Genomic DNA, 24492 nt, shown 5'->3' with positions numbered 1-24492 from the left:
GAGCAGACTTCAGGAGGAGCCCAGCCCAATCCGCACTCCTCATGATGTGTGACTTGGCGGTTAACATTGTGAAGTCATTCAGATTCCTCGGGAAAATAATCTCACAGGACTTCAGGTGGGTGGAGAACATCACCTACACCATCAAGTGGGGATGGTAGCTCAGGCGATAGAGCTGGTGGTCTAGTGATCTTAGGGTTGCTGGTTTGATCCCAGGCTCCTCCTGCTAGCATGCTGTAGTGTCCTTGAGCAAGACACTTAACCCCTAATTGCTCCTGATGGCTGCGTCCGTCGGTGTTTAAACAATTGTAAGTCGCTTTGGATAAAAGCGTCTGATCAATGACTAAATGTAAATGTAAGAAGACCCAGCAGTGGAACTTCTTTCTGCGGAAAGACCCTTGCAGAAAATGATGGTCCAGTCCTCAGCTCATCTATCACCGTCTGGTTGATACTGCCAAGGGCAAAGGCAGACTGTAGCGGATTGTTGTTGCTTGATAGATTTGGGCCGAAAAGTGTGATTTTATCGTAGTCGAAAAGATTCAGGTCAAGACCTCTAGATGATTGTGGTCGAAAAAGATCTCAGCCAAAATTGTGGGTGAGAAGATTTACAGATTTACATTTACAGGCCCATGCAGGAGAGCCTGCATCATGTGCTTATTAAAAACACTCAGCCCAAGGTTTGAAAAAACTGGGTCTTGGATAGGTGCTCTTATCTTGTTCTGACCTTCAAACTTAGAAAAAAATCACTGGAACAAAACAGAAGCTGATGCGTACAAGTTTTATTGTGTATCAGATAAGTGCAGTTCTCATATCTTTTATAGTCGTGGTGAGGTGTTTGCTCGATTACATACTCTATCTTGACTCTCTATGTAAAAAAATAATCAGAAATATATTTTCAGCCAATCATAGCCTTGTTTCTTTGTTAAGCTGTTCTCTGATGTCGCTTCTCAGCTAGCCAATCCCAGCCTTCATAGCCACAACCTTCCTTCTTTTGAAAATGGTGTTCATTTGTAGTTTTCTGAAGACTGATTTTTGCTGACTCAGTCAGGGCTTGTCCCTTACATGACCTTGGGAGATGGTGTCCTCCGTGGCTCCATCTGGTGGTTTACAGAGTGTACTACTTTTCAAAGGTATTTTTAAGGCATAGTTTTATATTAAATTTGGTATTAAATTTGGTTGTTCTTGCATTGATTTTTGTATAACATATTGAGGGTTTTCATGTGGGGTAACTAGATTTAATCATAACAGGTTACTAATTAAACCACAACAGGATCATGCAACCTGCAATCTCTGCTGGACTTGTACCACTCCAGGACCAGGAAAAGAGCAGGTCAGATCATCCCTGATGCTTCCCATCCCGGTCACCAACTCTTCCAAAGACTTCCATCTGGTAAAAAGTTCCAGTCCAGACCAAGACCTTATGCCACCTGAACATTTTCTTCCCCATGACAGTGGGGCTCACAAACAAGCCCCCTGCTTCTCACTGACTCTGGGGCTTCCACCCCCCGTCACATACGCACACACAATGCATTGATGTTTGTGCACCACCAACCACTCCTACCTCCCGTGTAAAATAAACATGTGAAATACAAATGTTTATACATACACAAGTAATTATTGTTTTGCTGTCTGATCTTAGTTCCTCCAGAAAAGACAGGAAACCGATTCTAAGGAGAAAATGGAATGTTGAGGTAGTTTGTAAGAGGTAGAAATAAGAAGGGTAAATGTCTGAATTAAAGTAGTTTATTTGGAAGATTTTCAATTTTTTTCTTGACATGTTGCACATAGTTTTCAAAAATAATTATTCACCTTTAGATTTTATTTTTGAACCATTACTGCTATCTTGTTACAGGTTAATTTTATTGTATCATTTAATTGATGTAATATGGTCTGTTTTTTACATTTGTATTTATTTTTTATATAAGAAGGAAACTTACTGAGGCAGGTACTGTTTATCTAAGTTATTTGATTTGAATTGTAATCTGTTGTTATGGTCAGGGATGGGCGTTTCCATTAACTTTTTTCTAGTGGCCGACAACAAACAAGAATTTCAGTCGATTAGCCCTATCGTCAACACCCCACCCCCCCCAACATATAGACCTTTTATCGTACGTAACTACTAGAGATTTGCACTGCTGCCTCACAGCAAGAAGGTCCTGGGTTCGATTCCCGCCTGGGGTGCTGTTGGCACCGTGCTCCGGCGGGTTTTCTCCCAAATAGGAGCCTTTCTGTGTGGAGTTTGCATGTTCTCCCCGTGCTCACATGGGGTTTCCTCCACCTCACGTCAGTAAGGACCCCCATCAAAAACATGCACCCATCACTGTCTGACCAGCAATGGACACTTATCACCTGGTCCCCGGGCGCGTCCACGTATGCTGCCCACTGCTCCTGGCTGTGCCCCCGGAGGAAGGACAAGCCAGGATGGGTCAAATGCATAGGATCCATTTCACCGGCCACCATCAAGCATGTGCGTGTGCAAGCATGTGTTGTAGTGTGGTGTGTTGTGTGACGAATAAAGACTGTTTCTTCTTACTGATAATAATCGATTGGCAACATCTCACCTTATTTTGTCCCGGTGTGATAGCAGATGGGCAAATGTTGTTTATAATCCATCCAATGAGTAATTTCCTCCACGTTCTGCCATGTTTGTTTACACTCGCTTCTGTCATTCGTCTACTTTGCCCTTCAGTTTAATACTTTGGTGCCAAAGTGGCAAATGACTCCACATCACACTAGTAGAAACGTAGTGAGATAGCCTCATCTCACACAGCGTGCGCTCTACTTTGTTCTCAGCTTATGTAAAATAGCACCACACTTCACTTGGTCTCACCGCCATCATTATCTCATTTACAAGCATTTTCTTCTATTAACTTACACGTAGTTTCTGTCTGGCCACTCCACCCACCGAGCAGTTCACTGCCATTATAACATGATGCATGTGATGCGGAAATGTCCTACGCTTATGAGAGTCCAGGGCGGAAAAGTAATGCAAAAAAACAACCAAAAAAAAACAATAGTCAATGTCATTGCCCGAGTTGACTAATCGATTAGTCGACTAATCATGCCCATCCCCTAGTTGTTATGCACTTTTGTGTGTTGCATTTTTTTTAAACCAAAAGAAAAAAGTGATTAACTTGTTTACAGTAAATGCAATGTCTGCTGGTTCATCTTATTACTTTTCAGTACAGTACATTCAGTATGCCACTTGCGAATGAACACTCGAAAACTCTTGTGAGTTTGCTACCTTTTAAGATAAAAATGCATAGAAGGGTAAGAACATGCCAGGCTGATATTGGTATGATGTAAGCAACACAGCTACAATTAATACAATTGATAATGGCTGTGTTAGATTTACAGTAGGTATGTGAATGATCAAACATTGGCAATAGTCAATAGTATTGGTGGTGGCTGACTCTGTATCTAGTAACCAAAAAAGTGTTAAACAAATTTAAATATATGTTAGATTCTTCAAAGTCGCCACGCTTGTGTGTTGATGACAGCTTATCACACTCTTGCCATTCTTTCAAGCAGCTTCATGAGGTAGTCACCTGGAATGCTTTTCCAACAGTCTCGAAGGAGTTCCCACATATGCTGAGCACTAGTTGGTAGCTTGTCCTTCACTCTGTGGTCTCATCCCAAACCATCTCAGTTGGGTTTAGGCTGGGTAAATGTAGAGGCCAGTTCATTTGATGCAGCACTCCATCACCCCTTACAAAGCCTGGAGGTGTGTTTTGGGTCACTGTCCTGTTTGAAAAACAAATGATGGTCCCACTAAATGCAAACCAGATGGGATGGCATATCGCTGCAGAATGCTGTGATAGCATGATAGCTGCTGGTTAAGTGGGCCTTAAATTCTAAATTAATTGCTGACAGTGTCACCAGCAAAGCACAATCACACCTCCTCCTTCATGCTTCACAGTGGGAAGAACACATGCAGAGACCATCAGTTCACCTTCCCCATATTCAAGATTCAAGAGGTTTATTCGTCACATACATATACATACGTTCATACATACTGTATATGCAGTGAAATGTAATGCAACGCACCCGGTGATTACACACAAATATGTCAGAGGAAAATTTCTTTCTACAAGACCAACTAACCGATTCCTAAAATGTTATACAGTAAGTCAAATACTTATAGAATAAAATAAAAATATATAGAATAAAATAAAATACAATAAAATAAAATAAAATAAAATGGAATAGATAAAGGAAATAGGCTTCGAATATGGGATAGACTGATGTATATGAGATAGGCAATAATGTATATACAGATATGTGCATTAAAGTGGCATGTGAATAAAGTGAGGTAGTGTTTGTGGGATAATACAGCACAGTGTACAACAGTACAGCGCAGCAATACGGTATCACTGAACAACCCAGAACAGTGACACAGTATGCAGTACAGTGTGGTACATACAGTACAGAAGGTAGTGGAGCCTATGTGTGTGGCTCAGTGAGGACCCCTGGTGAGGTCAGCATTGACAGTTCTTATGGCTTGCGGGAAAAAACTGTCTCAGTCACTCTGTTCTCGCTGTGTGACTGCAGAGGCGCTTGGGTACAGAGGTACGAGCCTCTACACGGCCAACTCAGCTGATCCCATAGGTTTTCCATGGGATTCAGGTCTGGAGAAAGTGCAGGCGACTCCATTTGAGGTACCCCAGTCTCCAGCAGCCGTTCCCTAATGATGCAACCTCGATGAGCTGGGGCATTGTTGTCCATGAAGAGGAAATTAGGCCTGTGTTGTTCATGCAGGGGCACAATGACTGGATTAATGATGTTATTCAGGTAGTATGTATTCACTAACCCTAACCCTTCAGAAGAGTGGGGTGCCATGCCTCAGCAGACAATAAGTCGACTTGTGAACAGCATGAGACGTCGTCGTCAAGCTGTAATTGATGCTCAAGGGCACATGACAATTCTGAAATTTTATGTTGTGGTATACCCACCACTGTTGTTGGCTTTTGTTTCAATAAACTGTTTGAGATGAGGAAATCACCATTGCATGCTTCTACTTAAATGCCCTACTTTCATGATATATAATCACTGTAGCGTAAACTTTTTACATTTTCCATAAATTTCACCCTAAAGCCAAATATCCCTAACTTTTTGTGAGTAGTGTATGTATGCCCATATATACAGTATAAGTATGTGATTAATAAACATCTTGAATATGGTGGCACAATTTTAGTATTAGAATTACTGGATCTCAATGCTACATTTGACACAACTGACCACAACATATTGTAAGACTGACTGGAAAACTGGATGGGACTTTCTGACACAGTATTAAACTGGTTTAAATCCTAGTTTAAGGACAGGGACTACTTTGTGTCTATAAGTAATAACACATCTGAGTGGACAAAAATGACATGCAGAGTGCCCCAAGACTGCTCCCACTGGCCCAGATTAGGGAAAACAACAAAATATGTTACCATAATTACACAGGCTACACACAAATATACATAACCATATCACCAGGGGACTATGGTCCAATACAATCACTGAACAAGTGCATTGAACAAATCAATGATTGGATGTGCCAGAATTTTCTCCAATTAAACAAAAAAAAAAACCTAAGCAATTGTTTTTGGAGCCAAGGAAGAACGACTAAAAGTCAGCACTCAGCTTCAATCGGTAATGTTAAAAAGCACAAACCAAGCCAGAAATCTTGGTGTAGTCGTGGGCTTGGAGCTAAATTTCAACAGCCACATTAAAACAATTACAGTGGGGCAAAAAAGTATTTAGTCAGCCACCAATTGTGCAAGTTCTCCCACTTAAAAAGATGAGAGAGGCCTGTTATTTTCATCAAAGGTATACCTCAAATTTGAGAGACAAAATGAGAAAAATCCAGAAAATCATATTGTCTGATTTTTAAAGAATTTATTTGCAAATTATGGTGGAAAATAGGTTTTTGGTCAGTAACAAAAGTTAATCTCAATACTTTGTTATATACCCTTTGTTTGCAATGATAGAGGTCAAACGTTTTCTGTAAGTCTTCACAAGGTTTTCACACACTGTTGCTGGTATTTTGGCCCATTCCTCCATGCAGATCTCCTCTAGAGCAGTGATGTTTTGGGGCTGTCGCTGGGCAACACGGACTTTCAACTCCCTCCAAAGATTTTCTATGGGGTTGAGATCTGGAGACTGGCTAGGCCACTCCAGGACCTTGAAATGCTTCTTACGAAGCCACTCCTTTGTTGCCCGGGCAGTGTGTTTGGGATCATTGTCATGCTGAAAGACCCAGCCACGTTTCATCTTCAATGCCCTTGCTGATGGAAGGAGGTTTTCACTCAAGATCTCACGATACATGGCCCCATGCATTCTTTTCTTTACACGGATCAGTCGTCCTGGTCCCTTTGCAGAAAAACAGCCCCAAAGCATGATGTTTCCACCCTCATGCTTCACAGTAGGTATGGTGTTCTTTGGATGCAACTTAGCTTTCTTTCTCCTCCAAACACGACAAGTTGAGCTTTTACCAAAAAGTTCTATTTTGGTTTCATCTGACCATATGAAATTCTCCCAATCCTCTTCTGGATCATCCAAATGCTCTCTAGCAAACTTCAGACGGGCCTGGACATGTACACTGGCTTAAGCAGGGGGACACGTCTGGCACTGCAGGATTTGAGTCCCTGGCAGCGTAGTGTGTTACTGATGGTAGCCTTTGTTACTTTGGTCCCAGCTCTCTGCAGGTCATTCACTAGGTCCCCCCGTGTGGTTCTGGGATGTTTGCTCACCGTTCTTGTGATCATTTTGACCCCACGGGGTGAGATCTTGTGTGGAGCCCCAGATCGAGGGAGATTATCAGTGGTCTTGTATGTCTTCCATTTTCTAATAATTGCTCCCACAGATGATTTCTTCACAACAACCTTCTTACCTATTGCAGATTCAGTCTTCCCAGCCTGGTGCAGGTCTACAATTTTGTTTCTGGTGTCCTATGACAGCTCTTTGGTCTTGGCCATAGTGGAGTTTGGAGTGTGACTGTTTGAGGTTGTGGACAGGTGTCTTTTATACTGATAATGAGTTCAAACAGGTGCCATTAATACAGGTAACGAGTGGAGGACAGAGGAGCCTCTTAAAGAAAAAGTTATAGGTCTGTGAAAGCCAGAAATCTTGCTTGTTTGTAGGTGACCAAATACTTATTTTACCGAGGAATTTACCAATTAATTCATTAAAAATACTACAACGTTTTTTCCTGGATTCTTTCCCCCCATTCTGTCTCTCAGTCGAAGTGTACCTATGATGAAAATTACAGGCCTCTCTCATCTTTTTAAGTGGGAGAACTTGCACAATTGGTGGCGGACTAAATACTTTTTTGCCCCACTGTACATAGTCAGCCTACTATCACCTTAAGAACATATCAATGGATAGGATTAAATGACTTATGTCTTAGCAGAATTTGGAAGAACTTGTCCATTCATCCATCTCAATCAGACAGCTGCAGTTGATTCAGAATGCGGCTGCTTGAGTCCTCACTAAGACCAAGAAAGTAGATCATATCACTTTAGTTCTCAGATCTTTACACTGGCTTCCTGTCCGTAAAATAATTTATTTCAAAATACTACTGTTGGTTCATAATGTGCTGAATGGTTTAGGGCCAAAATACATTTCTGATCTTCTGCTATGTTATGAACCATTCAGACCTCTCAGATCGTCTGGGACTATGTCCTATAATAATCTGTTTCTTGGCACTTCATCTTCAAGGTACTAGAATTGAAGTTAAATTAATCATTCAATATTCTACTGTGATTGAAGATTTTTCTTTTTGCAATTAAATAGTTAAATAAGGATATGTTAAAAATCTAAATTCATGCATCAATTCATCTAATTTCATCATAACGCGTAGGCCTGGCCCACAGGAATAAGCATATGTTGACCGTATCCAATGTTGGGTTGGTTGTACTATAGAAAGATTTATTTCTTGCGTTTAGTGAATAATACCAAAGATAGAGAAAGTGTAAAAAAAAAAAAAAAATTAGAATAAAACATACACACACTAAATTGCAATCGCAATATTGGTCTGAAAAAAATCGCAAATTGATTATTTTCCCAAATCATTCAGCCCTAATTGGGAGCATGATTGGAGCTACAGCAGCCATGGTATTAATGCCTTAACTAAACAATCTCTTTCTGATCTAATTTCTGCCCACTGCATCTTTTCCATATCACTGATATGTCCTATAATGTCTACCTATGTCCTACAAAGCATACCAAAGCATTTCCAGTTTTCTGGGAAATTACATTTACATTTAGTCATTTATCAGACGCTTTTATCCAAAGCGACTTACAATTGTTCAAAGACCGACGGACGCAGCCATCAGGAGCAATTAGGGGTTAAGTGTCTTGCTCAAGGACACTACAGCATGCTAGCAGGAGGAGCCTGGGATCCAACCAGCAACCTTTGGATCACTAGACCACCAGCTCTACCGCCTGAGCTACCATCCCCAGTGAAATAGCTTATCTGTTAGCAATGTAGTGTTAAATCTACGTTATTAATTAATAAACAATAATTGTTTCGTTGAGGGCACCACTCAAGTTATTTAGTTTAAAGAATCAAATGGGTTTATTTTAAGTAAATCGATCTAATTTAAGCGTAATTATTCATCTCGTAACTAAAGTGTGTGGTTCTAATCTTTTAGTGATTTTCAGTGACTACTTGGAGCTAAACATCATAATACAATAACTTTAGAAATACATTTAGTCCAGGTACTCCTCACTTAACGACCAAGTTCCGTTCCTAGGACCAGGTTGTTAAGCGACTTGGTCGATAAGCGAGGACCCGTGGCGATTAAGAATGCTAGTGTAGTGAATAGTGACAGACTGAGGGAATGAGACTGAGACTGACAACGGTGATGTGTGATGACATGCTTGACGCTGAGATGCCGCGCACACAGCAGGTAAGGAACTAAACAATACAAAATCAATAAAACAAGTAAGGAGACGCTTAACTGGAAAATAAACTAGTCACTGATTTGGTGGCATTGGGGAAGCATGTGATTGGAGATATGATGAAAGAATAAAAGACAAAATATAATTTACATGTTGTAATCTAAAGATTGAAAAATCTATGCGACACCAACTCTTAGCAGACTACGGGGCAGAGGAGTTCTCCGGGATTTACTTGTCTCTCTGATTTAGTTCTGCTGATGAGGGAGGACTCCGGCTGGGTCTTGTGAACTTGTAAGTAATTGTTGTTGGCCGTTCAACAATAAGTACAAAGTTATTCACTTGAGAAATCGGGTTGTGGAGTGACATTTTTTCAAAAACTTTGGTGACTTTTAAAAAAATACTTAAACAACTATATATAAAATAATCAAATTAAACTGAGCATAAGATATAAGATGAGCAGAAAACCCTCTGGGTAGGTAAAAGTCCAAGTGAAGAAAAAGCCACGGAGTAGCAATCATCCATCCATTTTGTAATCTGAAGAAACGGCTGTGTCTTTTGGGCCAACCTCGGTACAACGTCTGGGCTGGAATTGTCCCTCCTTCTCATGTGTCCTGACAGGGTGTGTTTAATTTAGACTGTTAACATGCCCATTTATTCAATATATAGTATATTGTTTTATATTATTATATTGTCCTTTGAACCCTGACAAGAGGTCATCCTTAAAAGTTCAACTGTTTTGTTGTCATATGACATAGGTCTTAATGTTTTATTTGAATCCACATGTTGCCCAGCTTTTTAATTTCAAAATGGGAGCTGTTTTTGTATTTACCTTTTTAAAATTACAAAGTTCAATAGCTTTGTAATGAGAGCACTCAAACTAGGTCTATGTAATTATAGTTTCAAGTTTAACAATGCAAGCATCATTACCTTTTCTGTCCCCAGAAGCCCCTCCCCCAGTCTGGGCTGCAACATCAGAGCACTGTGATGATAGTATGACATCAGAGCAGACGTAGACAGACGGACAATCATGCAGACACGCAATCCATCTGATCACGTCCCAGGATGGTCATCTCTTCCAGCAGCCTCGGTCACTGCCCTTGAGAAAGCACAATCTGTGAGTTCATATGTATACAATGGCAACGTATTGTTATCTACACCTGCATAGAGAATGGTCGTTTATCTGCATATTTCTGTATTGTTCCAGAGTTTTCCAATCGCTTTCAAGATGCCAAAGTGAGATCACATCTCTGGGTACTTATTGGTGGAGAGTTGAGCTCGCTGTATAGCCACGTACGGCTTCACGGGGTGAGGGTAGAAGATTACCGGGAATGAGATTCTTAGTCTCAGAGCCAACTCAACTTTACATAATACGTAAAATAAGGGTATAGTAGTCATTAAAATAAAACAGTATTTAAAAACAGAATTGGAAGAGTATTTAAACAGTTAATTTTTAAACAAAATTAAAAAATCTAAAATGGAAAGAAGTAGTGTAGTATAAGTAATATAAAATTATTTACCTAAAAGAAGGACGAAAAAAAATGTAGACAATAATGACAGTCATCTTACAGACATCTTAAATAGTTGTAAGTTACAACAATACGGTATAATACTGAATGGTAAGATAGACACTGCAATATACTACTAAGAGGTAAACAAAACAGGTATGGATTGCAATACTTGATACATCAAACTGACTAGTTTTTAAGTTTCACCAGCCTTTTTTTAAAGTGGCCAAGTGTGTGGATTTATAGGTTGTAGTCTTTGGCCTTTTGATTTCAAAATCAGGGTTTTTGAACCATCACATTTTTAGTTTTCTTAAAATAATTGTGAAATATCACAACTAATTTCTGCATTTGAACCTCTGTTGAAGAAACGCCCCCCACCATTTAATAAATTGATTTTCAAAATTCCAAAAAACAACAATGGCACAATAATATGTTAAAATTCAATCAATAAAAGTTGATTGAATAAAATATTATAATAATTTGTACAAACGTTAAAGAGACTTAACAGTATCTCCCAAATAGGAGCCTTTCTGTGTGGGGTTCGCATGTTCTCCCCGTGCTCACATGGGGTTTCCTCCACCTCACGTCAGTAAGGACCCCCACCAAAAACATGCACCCATCATCGTCTGACTAGCGTTGGACACTCATCACCAGGTCCCCGGGCGCGTCCACGAATGCTGCCCACTGCTCCTGGCTGTGCCCCCGAAGGAAGGACAAGCCAGGATGGGTCAAATGCAGAGGATCCATTTCACCGGCCACCATCCAAAGCACGTGCATGTGTGTGTGTGTGTGTGCGTGCATGTATTATAGTATGGTGTGCTGTGTGACGATTGAAGATTGTTGTTCTTCTTCAGTATATGGGTCCTTCTGAACACTCATTGTTTTACTGTTGATACAGTTTAAACTCCATGGTTTACTTCACGCATCAGTTGCCAACTATTAAATAAATCACCATATGATAATAAACTGGATATTTGATTCCCCCTCTACGGAGGGGACTTTTCACCTCAGTGAGAAAAGGGTGGATTGCTCCATTGGAGTGTGGAGATTTTTGTCCATGGGTCTGCGTTTGCATATGTATGGGTTAGGTATGAGGGTTAGATTCATTCATTCTCTCAAACTCTCATACTGTGCTGTATTATCCCAAACACTACCCCCTCTATTCAAATTCACATGCCACTTTAATTCACATGCCACTTTAAATGCACATATCTGTATATACATAGGCATATTCCTTCTATCTATTCCATTTTATTTCAATTCATTTTTATTGTATTTTATTCTATATATTTTTATCTTATTCTATAAGTATTCCACTTACTGTATTACGTTTTAGGAGTCAGTTAGTCGGTCTATTAGAAAGGAATTTTCTACTTTTTATTTTATTTTCTATTTTTTCCTAGGACATATTGTGTGCTATCACCGGGTGCGTTGCATTACATTTCACTGCATATATGTATGGAAGTATGTATATGTATGTGACAAATAAAAAATCTTGAATCTTGAATCTTGAACCATTCGTTCTTTAAAATCAGAGATGTATATATTGGTTCTATTAGATGTACGGAACATACAGTGGGGCAAATCAGTATTTAGTCAGCCACCAATTGTGCAAGGTCTCCCACTTAAAAAGATGAGGCCTGTAATTTTCATCATAGATTCACTTCGACTATGAGAGACAGAATGGGGGGAAAGAATCCAGGAAATCACATTGTAGGATTTTTAATGAATTGGTAAATTCCTCAGTAAAATAAGTATTTGGTCACCTACAGACAAGCAAGATTTCTGGCTTTCACAGACCTGTAACTTTTTCTTTAAGAGGCTCCTCTGTCCTCCACTCCTTACCTGTATTAATGGCACCTGTTTGAACTCGTTATCAGTATAAAAGACACCTGTCCACACCCTCAAACAGTCACACTCCAAACTCCACTATGGCCAAGACCAAAGAGCTGTCAAAGGACACCAGAAACAAAATTGTAGACCTGCACCAGGCTGGGAAGACTGAATCTGCAATAGGTAAGCAGCTTGTTGTGAGGAAATCAACTATGGGAGCAATTATTAGAAAATGGAAGACATACAAGACCAGTGATAATCTCCCTCGATCTGGGGCTCCACGCAAGATCTCACCCCGTGGGGTCAAAATGATCACAAGAACGGTGAGCAAACATCCCAGAACCACACGGGGGGACCTAGTGAATGACCTGCAGAGAGCTGGGACCAAAGTAACAAAGCCTACCATCAGTAACACACTACGCCGCCAGGGACTCAAATCCTGCAGTGCCAGACGTGCCCCCCTGCTTAAGCCAGTACATGTCCAGGCCCGTCTGAAGTTTGCTAGAGAGCATCTGGATGATCCAGAAGAGGATTGGGAGAATGTCATATGGTCAGATGAAACCAAAATAGAACTTTTTGGTAAAAACTCAACTTGTCGTGTTTGGAGGAGGAAGAAAGCTGAGTTGCATCCAAAGAACACCATACCTACTGTGAAGCATGGGGGTGGAAACCTCATGCTTTGGGGCTGTTTTTCTGCAAAGGGACCAGGACGACTGATCCGTGTAAAGGAAAGAATGAATGGGGCCATGTATTGTGAGATTTTGAGTGAAAACCTCCTTCCATCAGCAAGGTCATTGAAGATGAAACGTGGCTGGGTCTTTCAGCATGACAATGATCCCGAACCCACCGCCCGGGCAACGAAGGAGTGGCTTCGTAAGAAGCATTTCAAGGTCCTGGAGTGGCCTAGCCAGTCTCCAGATCTCAACCCCATAGAAAATCTTTGGAGGGAGTTGAAAGTCCGTTTTGCCCAGCGACAGCCCCAAAACATCACTGCTCTAGAGGAGATCTGCATGGAGGAATGGACCAAAATACCAGCAACACTGTGTGAAAACCTTGTGAAGACTTTTCTGGATTTTTTTTCTCATTTTGTCTCTCATAGTTGAGGTATACCTATGATGAAAATAACAGGCCTCTCTCATCTTTTTAAGTGGGAGAACTTGCACAATTGGTGGCTGACTAAATACTCTTTTGCTCCACTGTATCTTCCATTCCAAAACATGTATATTTTTTATTAAATATAATAATTAATATTTTTAGCAAGATTATCCCGTATACGCAAGTTGCTTTACGGTTTGAACCACTGCTCCCCCCGTGGACACATAAGGCATTGAAACTGCTTTTCCACAAATGCAGCCTGGGGGTGGCCCGGCACCAGTGCGAAATTACATCATCGAGGGGGATATAATGACGGGACTGATCTGAGCACCGGTCTGACACAGTCCCTGCATTGGTCAGTCACGCCCCAATCACGGATCTGCCTGGGCCCTGTCATGTTCCAGCTGCCCTCTCTAAGTGGCTCCTACTGTACTTGATGTAACAAATGAATATTTTTACCTTTAATAAAAAATATATATATATTAAAAACACAATACTTCATTTGAGTAAAATTACCAAACATGTCATGCAGACTTGCCCTTTTAAGTGTAGGGATCTTCTTGTCTTTAGCCACTTGATCGCAGTAAAGGTCCGGAAAAAAATACCATTTAACCCAACCCACAACTTTCCTGCCCTGGGTCATAGATGTCAGGTTTTCATCAGTTTGAATAATAATAATTGCACATTACCGTTACATTGGGTACAGGGTGACATACAGTAATTAATAACTTATATGGATACAGCTGTGTTATAAAACATGCAATGCCCTGTGGGAACGTTCTTCAAAAATGTGAGTCTTGTTTTTTATTGCCATCCCTTATGTTTCAGATAAGAGTGACAAGGAGAGGGGGGAGTGAGCGAGACAGAGAGAGTAGAGCTTTGTCCTGGGTGTGTGTGTGTGTGTGTGTGTGTGTGTGTCCAAGCAATTAGAGGAGAGAAATATACACAGAGGGAAATGTGACATTCCCTATTGTCTTAATTAAAAATCTCCCGTTTTGGGGTGAATGATGTGTATTAGATGTCCAGACCGAGATCTCCAATGTTGTCTTCAGCAATGATCTGGTGTTGGCGAATGTATGTATTCTTGTAATTCTGGTTATTATATACTGCAAGATGTAGGAAAAGGCATGCTATGTCAGGATTTAAAATATCGCTCACTCTCATCTCACCTTCCTAATTCCCCCTCCATACTTCTCTTATCATCTCACCTCCCTGATCCCTCTCTCCTTACTTCTCCTATCACTCACTCTGTAATGTCTTTCACTTTATGTATGTGTAATCCGGCAATGTTCTGTGTTTATCTTTGTCTACCCGTCATTTGTTTGTGTAGTTATGTATCCCTACAAACTTCCTACAATACTATGGCAGTGAAAGGGAATGTAAAGGAGGAATTCCCAGACTATTTATCTATGGGAAAGCATGGGAACGGTAGTATAGATATTGCCTTGGATGCACTGTGCCATCACCCCATAACTAGCTTCAATGACACCCGTTAAGTTTGTTAGTTGGAATGTGAGAGGCTTGGGTTCACCTGCTAAACGTAGCAAAATCCTAACTCACCTCACCAAGATGAACCCCAGCTTCTGTCTACTGCAAGAAACCCACCTCACTGCATCTAAGCACCTCAAACTCAAAGCTTAATGGGTTAATCAGATGTTTTCCGCATCATACAACTCAAAAAAAAGAGGTATCTATATTGATCAATAAAAGTATCCCATATCAAAATAAAACCACAATTTCAGACCCAGAAGGGCATTACATAATGATTCATGGGATTTTAGGTAACATCAAATTAACCATAGCTAATATTTATGGCCCCATTGAGCATAACCCAAATTTCTTTCACAGTATATTTTCAAAACTCTTAGAATTCTCTGAATCAATTATCATATTGGGAGGAGACTTCATCACAGTACTGGATCCAAATTTAGACCGTTCTCAAGCCAGAAATATTCACAAATCCTGGCGTTCGTTAGACACTATAAAACAATATATGAGTGATCTTGCTCTTGGGGATTGTTGGCGATCAAATAACCCACATTCTAGAGAATACATATATTATTCACCACCCCACCAAAGTTTCTCTAGAATCGACCTTTTCTTGACAAGTAACTCTGCACTGTCCAAAATCACTAATCTAGAAATCCACCCTATTGTAATTTCCGATCACGGGCCGATTGGTTTCAACCTGATAAATGAAACAAACCGGAACCCTCCCGGCAGGTGGCGGTTTAACCCTAACCCTAACCCTAACCCTAAACCTCACTTTTGACAGAAAACAAATTTAACCATTTCTTTTCCAGAGAAGGGACTTCCTTCATTGTACTGAATGACTCCCCAGAAATATCACCATCCTTACTTTGGGAAACAGCTAAGGCAGTTCTAAGAGGTAGTATTATTTCATTCTCCACTCACAAGAAAAAGAAAGGACAAGAATGCCAAAATAAACTCGAACAGCGACTAAAGGAGTTGCACTCCCAACAAGCCCACTCATCTTCTGAGCAAATCTGAAATGAGATCAGGACAATTACAATTGTCCTGATCTTTTCAATTCCTTATGCAATGAACAAAAGCTAATTATTTTGAATTCAATGACAAATCAGATAAATTTCTTGCCAATCAATTGAAATGTGATAAGAGAAAAATCACTTAATACAGCCATCAAACATCCACAGGGTAGACTAACATACTCCCTAAGACTCCGCAAGACATAAATAACATATTTAGAGACTTTTATAATAACCTATATTAATCAGATAATGAATCGAATATAGAAAACATTCACTTATTCCTTGATGATATTGACCTTCCTAAACTTTCGACAGAGCAGGCTACCACCTTAGATCAACCACTTACACTTGAAGAACTCAGGAAACCGCTCTTCTCTATGCCCAACAATAAATCACCTGCATCAGATGGCTACCCAGTGGAATTTTATAAACACTTCTGGCCATTTATCTCCCCATTATTCATCAGAATGATCACAGAGGTCAAGTCAACCTCCACCATGCCTCCGCACATGAATACTGCTCTCATTTTGGTTTTGCTCAAACCCAATAAGGACCCAACCCTCACCTCCAGTTACAGACCCATAAGCCTTATTAATTGCGACTTTGAGATAAGTAAAACACTAACCAACAGAATTGAAAAAGTAATTCCATTTATAATTCACCCAGACCAAACAGGCTTTGTCAAAGGCAGACACTCATCCATCAATATGCATCGTTTATTCAGTCTGATCAGCATCAAAAGGAACAAATTTAATACTATTATTGCCTTTTTGGATGCCGAAAAAGCATTTGACAGAGTTAATTGGACATATCTCATTTCATTCCTCAAGACATTTGGCTTTGGAGAGTCACTCATTCAATGGATCAGATTCCTCTACAACTCTCAATCTGCTTCTGTCATCACCAATGGTTACAATTCACAGCGTTTCACTCTACAACACAGCACAAGACAAGGGTCTCCGCTCTCCCCTTTACTATTCGCCATCTTTATTGAACCCCCTGCGGCGGCTATCAGTCAAACAATTAATATTTTAGGCATACAAACAGGAAACTGTTCACAAAATCAGTTTGTATGCAGACGATATCTTGTTGTAAATACGGAACCCAATATCATCCCTACCAGAGGTGTTCAATCTCATAACTACATTTTCAGGGATCTCAGACTATTCAATAAATTGGGCTAAAACCACAGTCTTACCACTCAGTGGGGGGGACTGCAATGCTGCAACCCAGAAACTTCACTTAACCATCACAACGGCCAATATTAGATACCTTGGTATTGATATCTCCTCCAATCTATCAGATTGTTTACCCTTAACTTCACTCCATTGCTCAAATCCATTGAAGAAGACCTCATTCTATGGAACAACCTGCCCATCTCACTAATTGGTAGGATAACAGCAGTGAAAATGAATATACTTTCAAAAATAAACTATATATTTTCAATGACCCCAGTGCAACCAACAGTACAATGGTTAAATACTCTGGACTCAATAGTCAACAAATTTTATTGGAAATACAAGAAACCGAGAATTAAACAACAAACATTAGCAACACTACAAAAAAAACAAAGACAGTGGAGGCCTAGCAGCCCCAAACTTTAGATACTAACAGTATTTATAACAAATACTGTCCGCGTCTGCCAGCTAATATACAAGTTCCTGTGAATTTACTGTTTGAGGTTGACATCCAGGGACAGTTGAGGACGTGCTCGTGTGGGGATGCGGCGGGCAGCTGCCATCTTGCCTGTCACACTCCTACCCAAGCGTGCTTCTCATCCGTCCCAAAATTTTAATCCCACTTACATTTGCTTAGAAAACATACTCACACACCAATCCTGTTGTGGGTGTGGGTTGGGGAGTGGGGGGCGGCTGTTGGCCTTTTGCTCCTGCGGCGTGGCTTCTCTGCGGCGGCCGCCCAGGGCCTGTATACCTGAGGCCTGGCGGCATCGCCGGGGGGGGTGTAACATCAATGTCCCCCGCGCTGGGCACACGCTGCTATTTGTATGGGCACTTGGCACTCACCCAGGGTGGGGCGTCTGGTCAGCTGCGGTGGGCCTCCCTTCTGTACAGGGCGTGGGTGGGGCCCTGTCCGCTCGCCCGTGGGGCGGACGGCTCGGGCGGGTTGTCGGTCTATTGCCGTGGGGCCGAGATCCGGGCGGCTGCATCTTGTGCCTGCACCCGGGGGTTGGTTGTTTGTGTGCGCCCCTGGGGTGTGGGGTCTCCTCGTGCTCCCTGGGACTGGGTCATGCTCCTCGGGGCTGGGCGTTGCTCCACGGCCCTCTGGCTTCTCTGGGGGCCCGGGGGTCTCTGGGGGCTTTCCTGCAGCCATAGGGTGTCCATGGGGCTGCGGAGTTCGGGGGGGCTTCGGGGCCCCTTCCGCTGCTTGGAGGCCGCGTCATATACGACATATGACTTATCCCCATATTACCATATTGGGGATAATTCATGTACACTCACCGGTGGACATCACGCAGCACGCACGCACGCACGCACGCTTCGAGTGCACCCCAGCACCCTCCTGGTTGCATTCCTCTCCTTTCCTCCCTCATTTGCTGCCATAATTATGACAGGAAGAGGCCAAGTGACCAGTTGTAGTTCTAGTTTTCCTGGACCTAATTAACTGTTTTTCAATACATGTCATCCAATGTTCATGTTTTTGTGTAAATGTTGTTTGTTTCTCTGTTTATTTGTCTCACCCATGGTGATTCTTCCCCTCTTGGAGTAGTGATCAGTTGTTTATACACCAAAACATGATAAATTGTTCTCCAAACAGGGGGGTTGGTGGTGGTTCTTTATAACCAAAAAACTGTGCTCTTGTCATTCTACAGGTCATCCACAGGACAGAGTTATTGCAGCAGTTCTTGACGATTTATGAATTAATGAAGAGTTGCATTGCAGGTTGACAACTTGAACTCCACTTGCAGACTAACTCTGTCCTGAATGCAATGGCATACAAATACTCTTTGTTGTATGCCCAGCATGATGACAGCACAGGTAAAAAAAAAAAAAAAGCAATGTCCTGGTGTTACCATCACTTGAAATAGGAAGGGGTGAAGGGATTTGCAGCTGACTGACCCCCTACAGGTTATTAAGTGGTTTCATCTCTCTTGTTAATCCCCTTATCAGTGCCAAGGACACTCTCAATATCACAATCTGTCTGCCAGGATGTAGGAGAGCGTCTTGGAGGCTGGGTTCTGTTCATCCCGATAGTTTAATGTAGTTGTAATGTGAAAATTTAGGGATTTTAACAACTAGTCCTATGAAGAATCCTGATATCTGGTGTCAAAACTAGTGACTGCTGCGAAAGGGCAGCTGACAACCTGGAAAAGACCTGGTGACGGCCTGAAGAGACTGCTGGCAGGAGGGAACAGACCCCAACGGGGCTGGCATGGGTTAGCTACCCATGTTAGCAGGAGCCTTTCACCACACAGTGTCTTGGATCCACCCAACAATGGCTACGAAAAGTTCAAAACGAAGAACACCCCTTGAGTCTGCGAGAGCGGGGGGAGGAAGATGACTCGTCGGCGGACCACACGGTAACAGACCCTGGAACGGGAACGGAAACGACAACGAATCAAATGTTCAGCACAGGGGTTGATGGAGTAACAGCATTGGCAGGACACAAGCTACAAAGCTGCGTCTGTGGCTGGAAAAAGGTAACATCAGAGAAGGGCCTCAAGATCCACCAGGGCAGGAAAAAGTGCCTGAGAGAGCTTAGCAAGGGGCCTCGCATTGACGACTACTTCCTCAGAGGTAGGGCAAATCAGTCGATTGAAGCCCAGCGGCAAGATATTCACCACAGTCCACAGGGTATCAGATCCCCAGACGAAGCTCAACCAAGCACAGATTCACCAACAGACATGAGTCCAGAGCCCACCCAGCCACAGACAGCAGTAGAGAGGAAGATGAATGGACGGAAGCCTCTCATCTTGTGGCCTAAATCCTGCCAGAAAAATGAGTGGGAAAGCACAGACACAGACCTTGTCCATATTCTAGAAGGTCTGAAAGGGTGCGTGGAAAGAAAGCTGGACAAGATCGGAGAGATCATTTACAGCTATGGAGCAGAGAGATTTGGGGTGAAAACTACAAACCTTCAGACACAGAAAGATCCATCAGCAAATCTCAAGTCCAGGAGACAACAAGAGATCGAGCGACTTGTGAAAGAAAGAAGGAACCTGAGGAAACAATGGAGGAAGGCCACAGCAGTGGAAAGCAAAGGGCTTGATGCACTACAGGGCGACATCAAGCAGCGTCTTGCAACACTGCGAAGAGCAGAATGCTTGAGAAAGCAACATAAGAAGAAAGAGCGAACGAGGACTGCCTTCTACAGAGATCCCTACAAGTTTGTCAAAGACCTCTTTGTCAAGGAGAAAACTGGGACCCTCAAAGTACCCATAAGGGAACTAGAGGAGCACCTGAGGAAGACCTACTCCGACAACCAGAGGCATGTGCCAGCCAGCATTCCGGATGACATGCCACCAATTCAACCACCTGAGCACCAGCTGGAAGCAAGGCCTCCTACTTGGAGCGAAGTTGAGAGCACAGTAAAGCTGGCAAGAACAGCCTCAGCCCCTGGGCCCAATGGCGTTCCATATAGGCTCTATAAGAACACACCCGGCGTCTTAAAGTACCTCTGGAAGCTCATGAAAGTAGCATGGGAAAAAGGAATTATACCAAAGGCATAGCGATGGGCAAGAGGGATCCTGAGTCCCAAAGAGAAGAATTCCTCAACCATCAATCAGTTCCACCAGATCAGCCTCCTGAATGTGGAAGGAAATATATTTTTCAGTGTTGTGGCCCAGAGGCTCTCAGTATTCTTGCAGAAGAACAACTTTGTCGACACCTCAGTGCAGAAGGCAGGGATAAGTGGATTCTCAGGATGCCTGGAACACATAAATGTCATCTGGCACCAGGTACAGACAGCCAAGAAGGAGAAGGAAGACCTGCATGTGGTTTTCTTAGATCTTGCCAATGCCTTTGGGTCAGTGCCTCATGAGATTTTGTGGATGGCGTTCAACTTCTTCCAAGTCCCAGAGGGTATCACAAGGCTGGTCAAAGCCTACTTCCAAGACCTCCAGTTCTGTGTTACAGCACAGGCCATTACATCTGCCTGGCAGCACCTCCAGATAGGCATAATGGCGGGCTGCACCATCTCTCCACTGGCGTTTACCATGGAAATGGAGCTTATTATTCGAGCATCCCGATGGGTGGTTGGAGGGGAACGGTTGAAGAGCGGGCTGCGTCTTCCTCCAGTCAGGGCGTACATGGACGACATAACAACAATAACAACAACAAACGCATGCACCAAACGCCTGCTGGATAAACTCCAGGGAAACATCAAATGGGCACGAATGGAGATTAAACCCAGCAAATCCCGCAGTATCTCCATTGTCAAAGGCCAGCTTGCCAATGAGAGGTTCCATGTAAACAATGAGCCAATACCAACAGTTCTGGAGAAGCCTATCAAAAGCCTTGGCCGCTGGTAAAACGCAGAACTCAAAGACTCGAAACAGGTGGAACAACTCAGGCAGGATACAATCAGTGGCCTCAAGCAGATCAACAACACTGCTCTCCCCGGGAAGCTGAAGCTGTGGTGCTTTCAGTTTGGGCTGCTGCCCCGTCTCATGTGGCCAATTTCCATCTATGAGGTCACTCTATCCCATGCCAATCGGCTAGAAAGGCTAGTAAATGCACAAGTGAGGAAGTGGCTTGGACTGCCGAGATGCCATACCAGCATTGGCCTGTATGGCAGCGGAGCCCTCTCCCTGCCAATCTCAAGCCTGGTGGAGGAGTACAAATGTGCCAAATCAAGGCTGGAGATGACTCTCACAGAATCCCGGGATCCATTTGTCAGAGGTGCTGCTCCAACCCTAACAACGGGGAGGAAATGGAAGCCATCGGCAACAGTTGCGGTGGCAAAGACGGCCCTCAGGCACCGGGATGTAGTAGGGCATGTCCAACATGGCAGAGGGGGCCTTGGCTTGGCAACAACAACACTCACATGGCAAAAGGCTACTCCAATCGAACGGTGGCACATGGTTGTGGAGGAGGTGCGCCACCAGGAGGAAGCAGCCAGGTGTGCCAAGGCAGTCTCTCAAGCCCAGCAAGGCCGCTGGATGAAGTGGGATGGCGTGGAGAGGAGGAAAAGTACATGGAGCGAGATGTGGGGCATAGAGTCGAATAGGCTAAGTTTCATCGTCAGAGCCATTTATGATGTCCTGCCCTTCCCAACCAACCTACATCTCTGGTATGGAGAGGACCCAGCGTGTCTCCAGTGTGCAGCCCCAGCAACCCTCAAACACATCTTGGTGGGTTGCAAGACCAGCTTAACCCAAGGAAGATACACCTGGCGCCACAACCGAGGGCTGAAATGCTTGGCTCCTGTAATCGAGAACAAGAGGGTAACCACCAATGCCATGCCTCTAAATGCCCAGACTACCTTCCCACGGAGAACAACCTTTATGCGGGAAGGGGAGAAACGGCGGACCAAGCCATCACTCCCAGACTCTGGCCCACTGAACGCAGCCCGGGATTGGGAAATGCGGGGAGACCTCAGCCAGAGGCTCACTTTCCCACCCGAAATTGCAGTTACCAACCTGCGCCCAGATCTTGTCCTCTGGGCCATGTCCTGCCGGCGAGTCTTTATCGTTGGGCTGCCTGTCCCATGGGAGGAGGCCATCGATGAGGCATTCGAACGGAAGAGGCTGCGGTATGCCAACTTAGCAGCAGAGGCAGAGGGGTGGGGCTGGAACGTGAAGGTGCGGCCAGTGGAGTTGGGCTGCAACTGGTTTTGTGGCCAAGTCCACCACAAGGCTCTTGAAGGAGGTAGGGATCAGAGGGCAGGCCCAAAGGAAGGCAATCAAAGAACTTGCCACTGCAGCCGAGCGGAGCAGTCACTGGCTGTGGCTGAAACGGAGGGACGCAACATGGGCTGCCAAATAATCATGTTGGTGCCATCGTGCGACACACACTCAGGTCTGATCAACCTGTGGTGGGCCAACCTCGGCAGAGGGTGTCTTGTGATAAATGGCCGAAACACCCAATGAAGCCGGGGCACACAACTGAAGATGTCGCATTAGTGGCCTGTGATCTGTGCAAAACTCACCCCACCCAAGATGACATTCTCAACCATCTCAATTGTTGTACTGAAAATTTAGGGATTTTAACAACTAGTCCTATGAAGAATCCGTAGTTGTAATGCCAAGAATAATAATAATAATAGCTTTATTTCTATAGCACCTTTAAAAACAGGGTTTACAAAGTGCTTTGCCAGAAAAATAAAAGCAGTATTCAAATCTTGAAATTAAAAGGCAAAGGAACATTAATAAACAGTAATTTTACAAATTTATTAAATTGTAAAAATGGATAAAAAGACAATAAAGTAGATACAATATCATGATTAGAAACAGAAATAAAAGGAAAAAGTATAAATAAAAACGTAAAAATAAAATACAGAAAGGGTGCGACATCACATAAAAGCAGATCTACAGAAATGGGTTTTCAGAATTGATTTAAAAGAAGTCATTGACTCTGCTAGCCGGCAGGTTGTTCCAAAGTTGAGAGGCACTGACAGAAAGGCACGGTTACCTTTAGCTTTAAGTCTAGACTTCGGAACAGCCAGGGGCCCCGCCAGAGGATTCTAAGGCTGCGTACTGGCTCATATGGGGTCAACATATCTGTTATGTAGCTTGGGGTCGGACTCAGAAGTGCATTAAAAGTGATCAGTAATACCTTAAAATCGATTCTAAACCGAACAGGGAACCAATGGAGAGCAGCCAGGATTGGGGTGATGTGATGTCTTTTGGAACCGTTAAGAAGCCTAGTTGCGGCGTTTTGAACTAGTTGGAGGCGATATAGTGACTGTTGGTTGATGCCAGAAAGGAGGGAGTTGCAGTCGTTGTGTGATAGTATTGGTTTGATTCTTGAAATGGTTCTCAGTTGAAGGAAGCAGTACTGGGCAGTTTTTTTAAATCCAACAGTACTCCCAAGTTTCTGGCAACATACTTAATATTTGTGGACAGGATGCCAAGGCCACTCTCAATATGACTTGTAGAACTTGGTGGAGTGAATGGTATGATTTCTGATTTCGAATTATTGAGTTGAAGAAAATTCTGTGCCACCCAACAGTTGATATCATTGAGACAACAGCAGCTAGGCTGTTTGGGTTACCAGGTCTCAGGGAAAAGTATATCTGTGTGTCGTCTGCGTAGCAATGAAAAGAGACATTGTGTCTTTAGATAATTTTGCTAAGAGGCAGCACATAGCTTGAAAATAAAATTTGACCTAAAATGGAACCTAACATACCTCATTTGACTTATATTAAGACTATCCTTAGTCTTGTTGTGTCAATTGTTGTTGTCTTTTTGCACTTTCATGTCATATGTTGTGTGTTACAAATATTACTTGCACATTTGGAGTATGGGGAAACGCAATTTTGATCCTCTGTGTAATTACGTGTTGCATGGTACGATTGACAATAAAGTACACTTTGAACTTTGAACAGAGGAGCAAGGAAAAGGTCCTGCATGGTGAAAAGAAGGCTAGTGGCGGTGGATAGGGTGGCGATAGTGGCGCCGCCCCTAGAGGTCGCCTGCGCCGGCGCTCCGGTTACTCTTACTTTTTAGTATTTTTTTTATCATAATGTCCGCAAAAAAAACC

The 24492-nt window shown here is 42.8% G+C and overlaps 1 protein-coding gene across 2 annotated transcripts in view; it reads right to left on the bottom strand.

Moving 5' to 3' along the window:
• Window positions 1-3979: 3979 nt before the first annotated feature.
• The window catches only part of c9orf72 (C9orf72-SMCR8 complex subunit), a 60832-nt gene continuing 40319 nt past the window's right edge, over window positions 3980-24492 (bottom strand). The window contains exons 11-12 of one of the 2 annotated variants that reach the window (XR_013844452.1): window positions 9817-9980; window positions 3980-4738 (exon numbers count right to left, since the gene is read on the bottom strand). Coding sequence is in view for 1 of the 2 variants with exons in the window: in XM_080012186.1 (XP_079868312.1) it covers window positions 9940-9985 (46 nt within the window). In the remaining variant the exon portion in view is untranslated. Of the gene's footprint in view, window positions 4739-9816; window positions 9986-24492 lie in introns of those variants that run through there. The other variant, XM_080012186.1, reaches the window with a different exon arrangement.

This window comes from Zeus faber, assembly GCF_960531495.2.
Source record: "Zeus faber genome assembly, chromosome: 13".
Lineage (NCBI taxonomy): Eukaryota > Metazoa > Chordata > Actinopteri > Zeiformes > Zeidae > Zeus > Zeus faber.
This window is presented reverse-complemented; position numbering and strand designations above follow the sequence as displayed.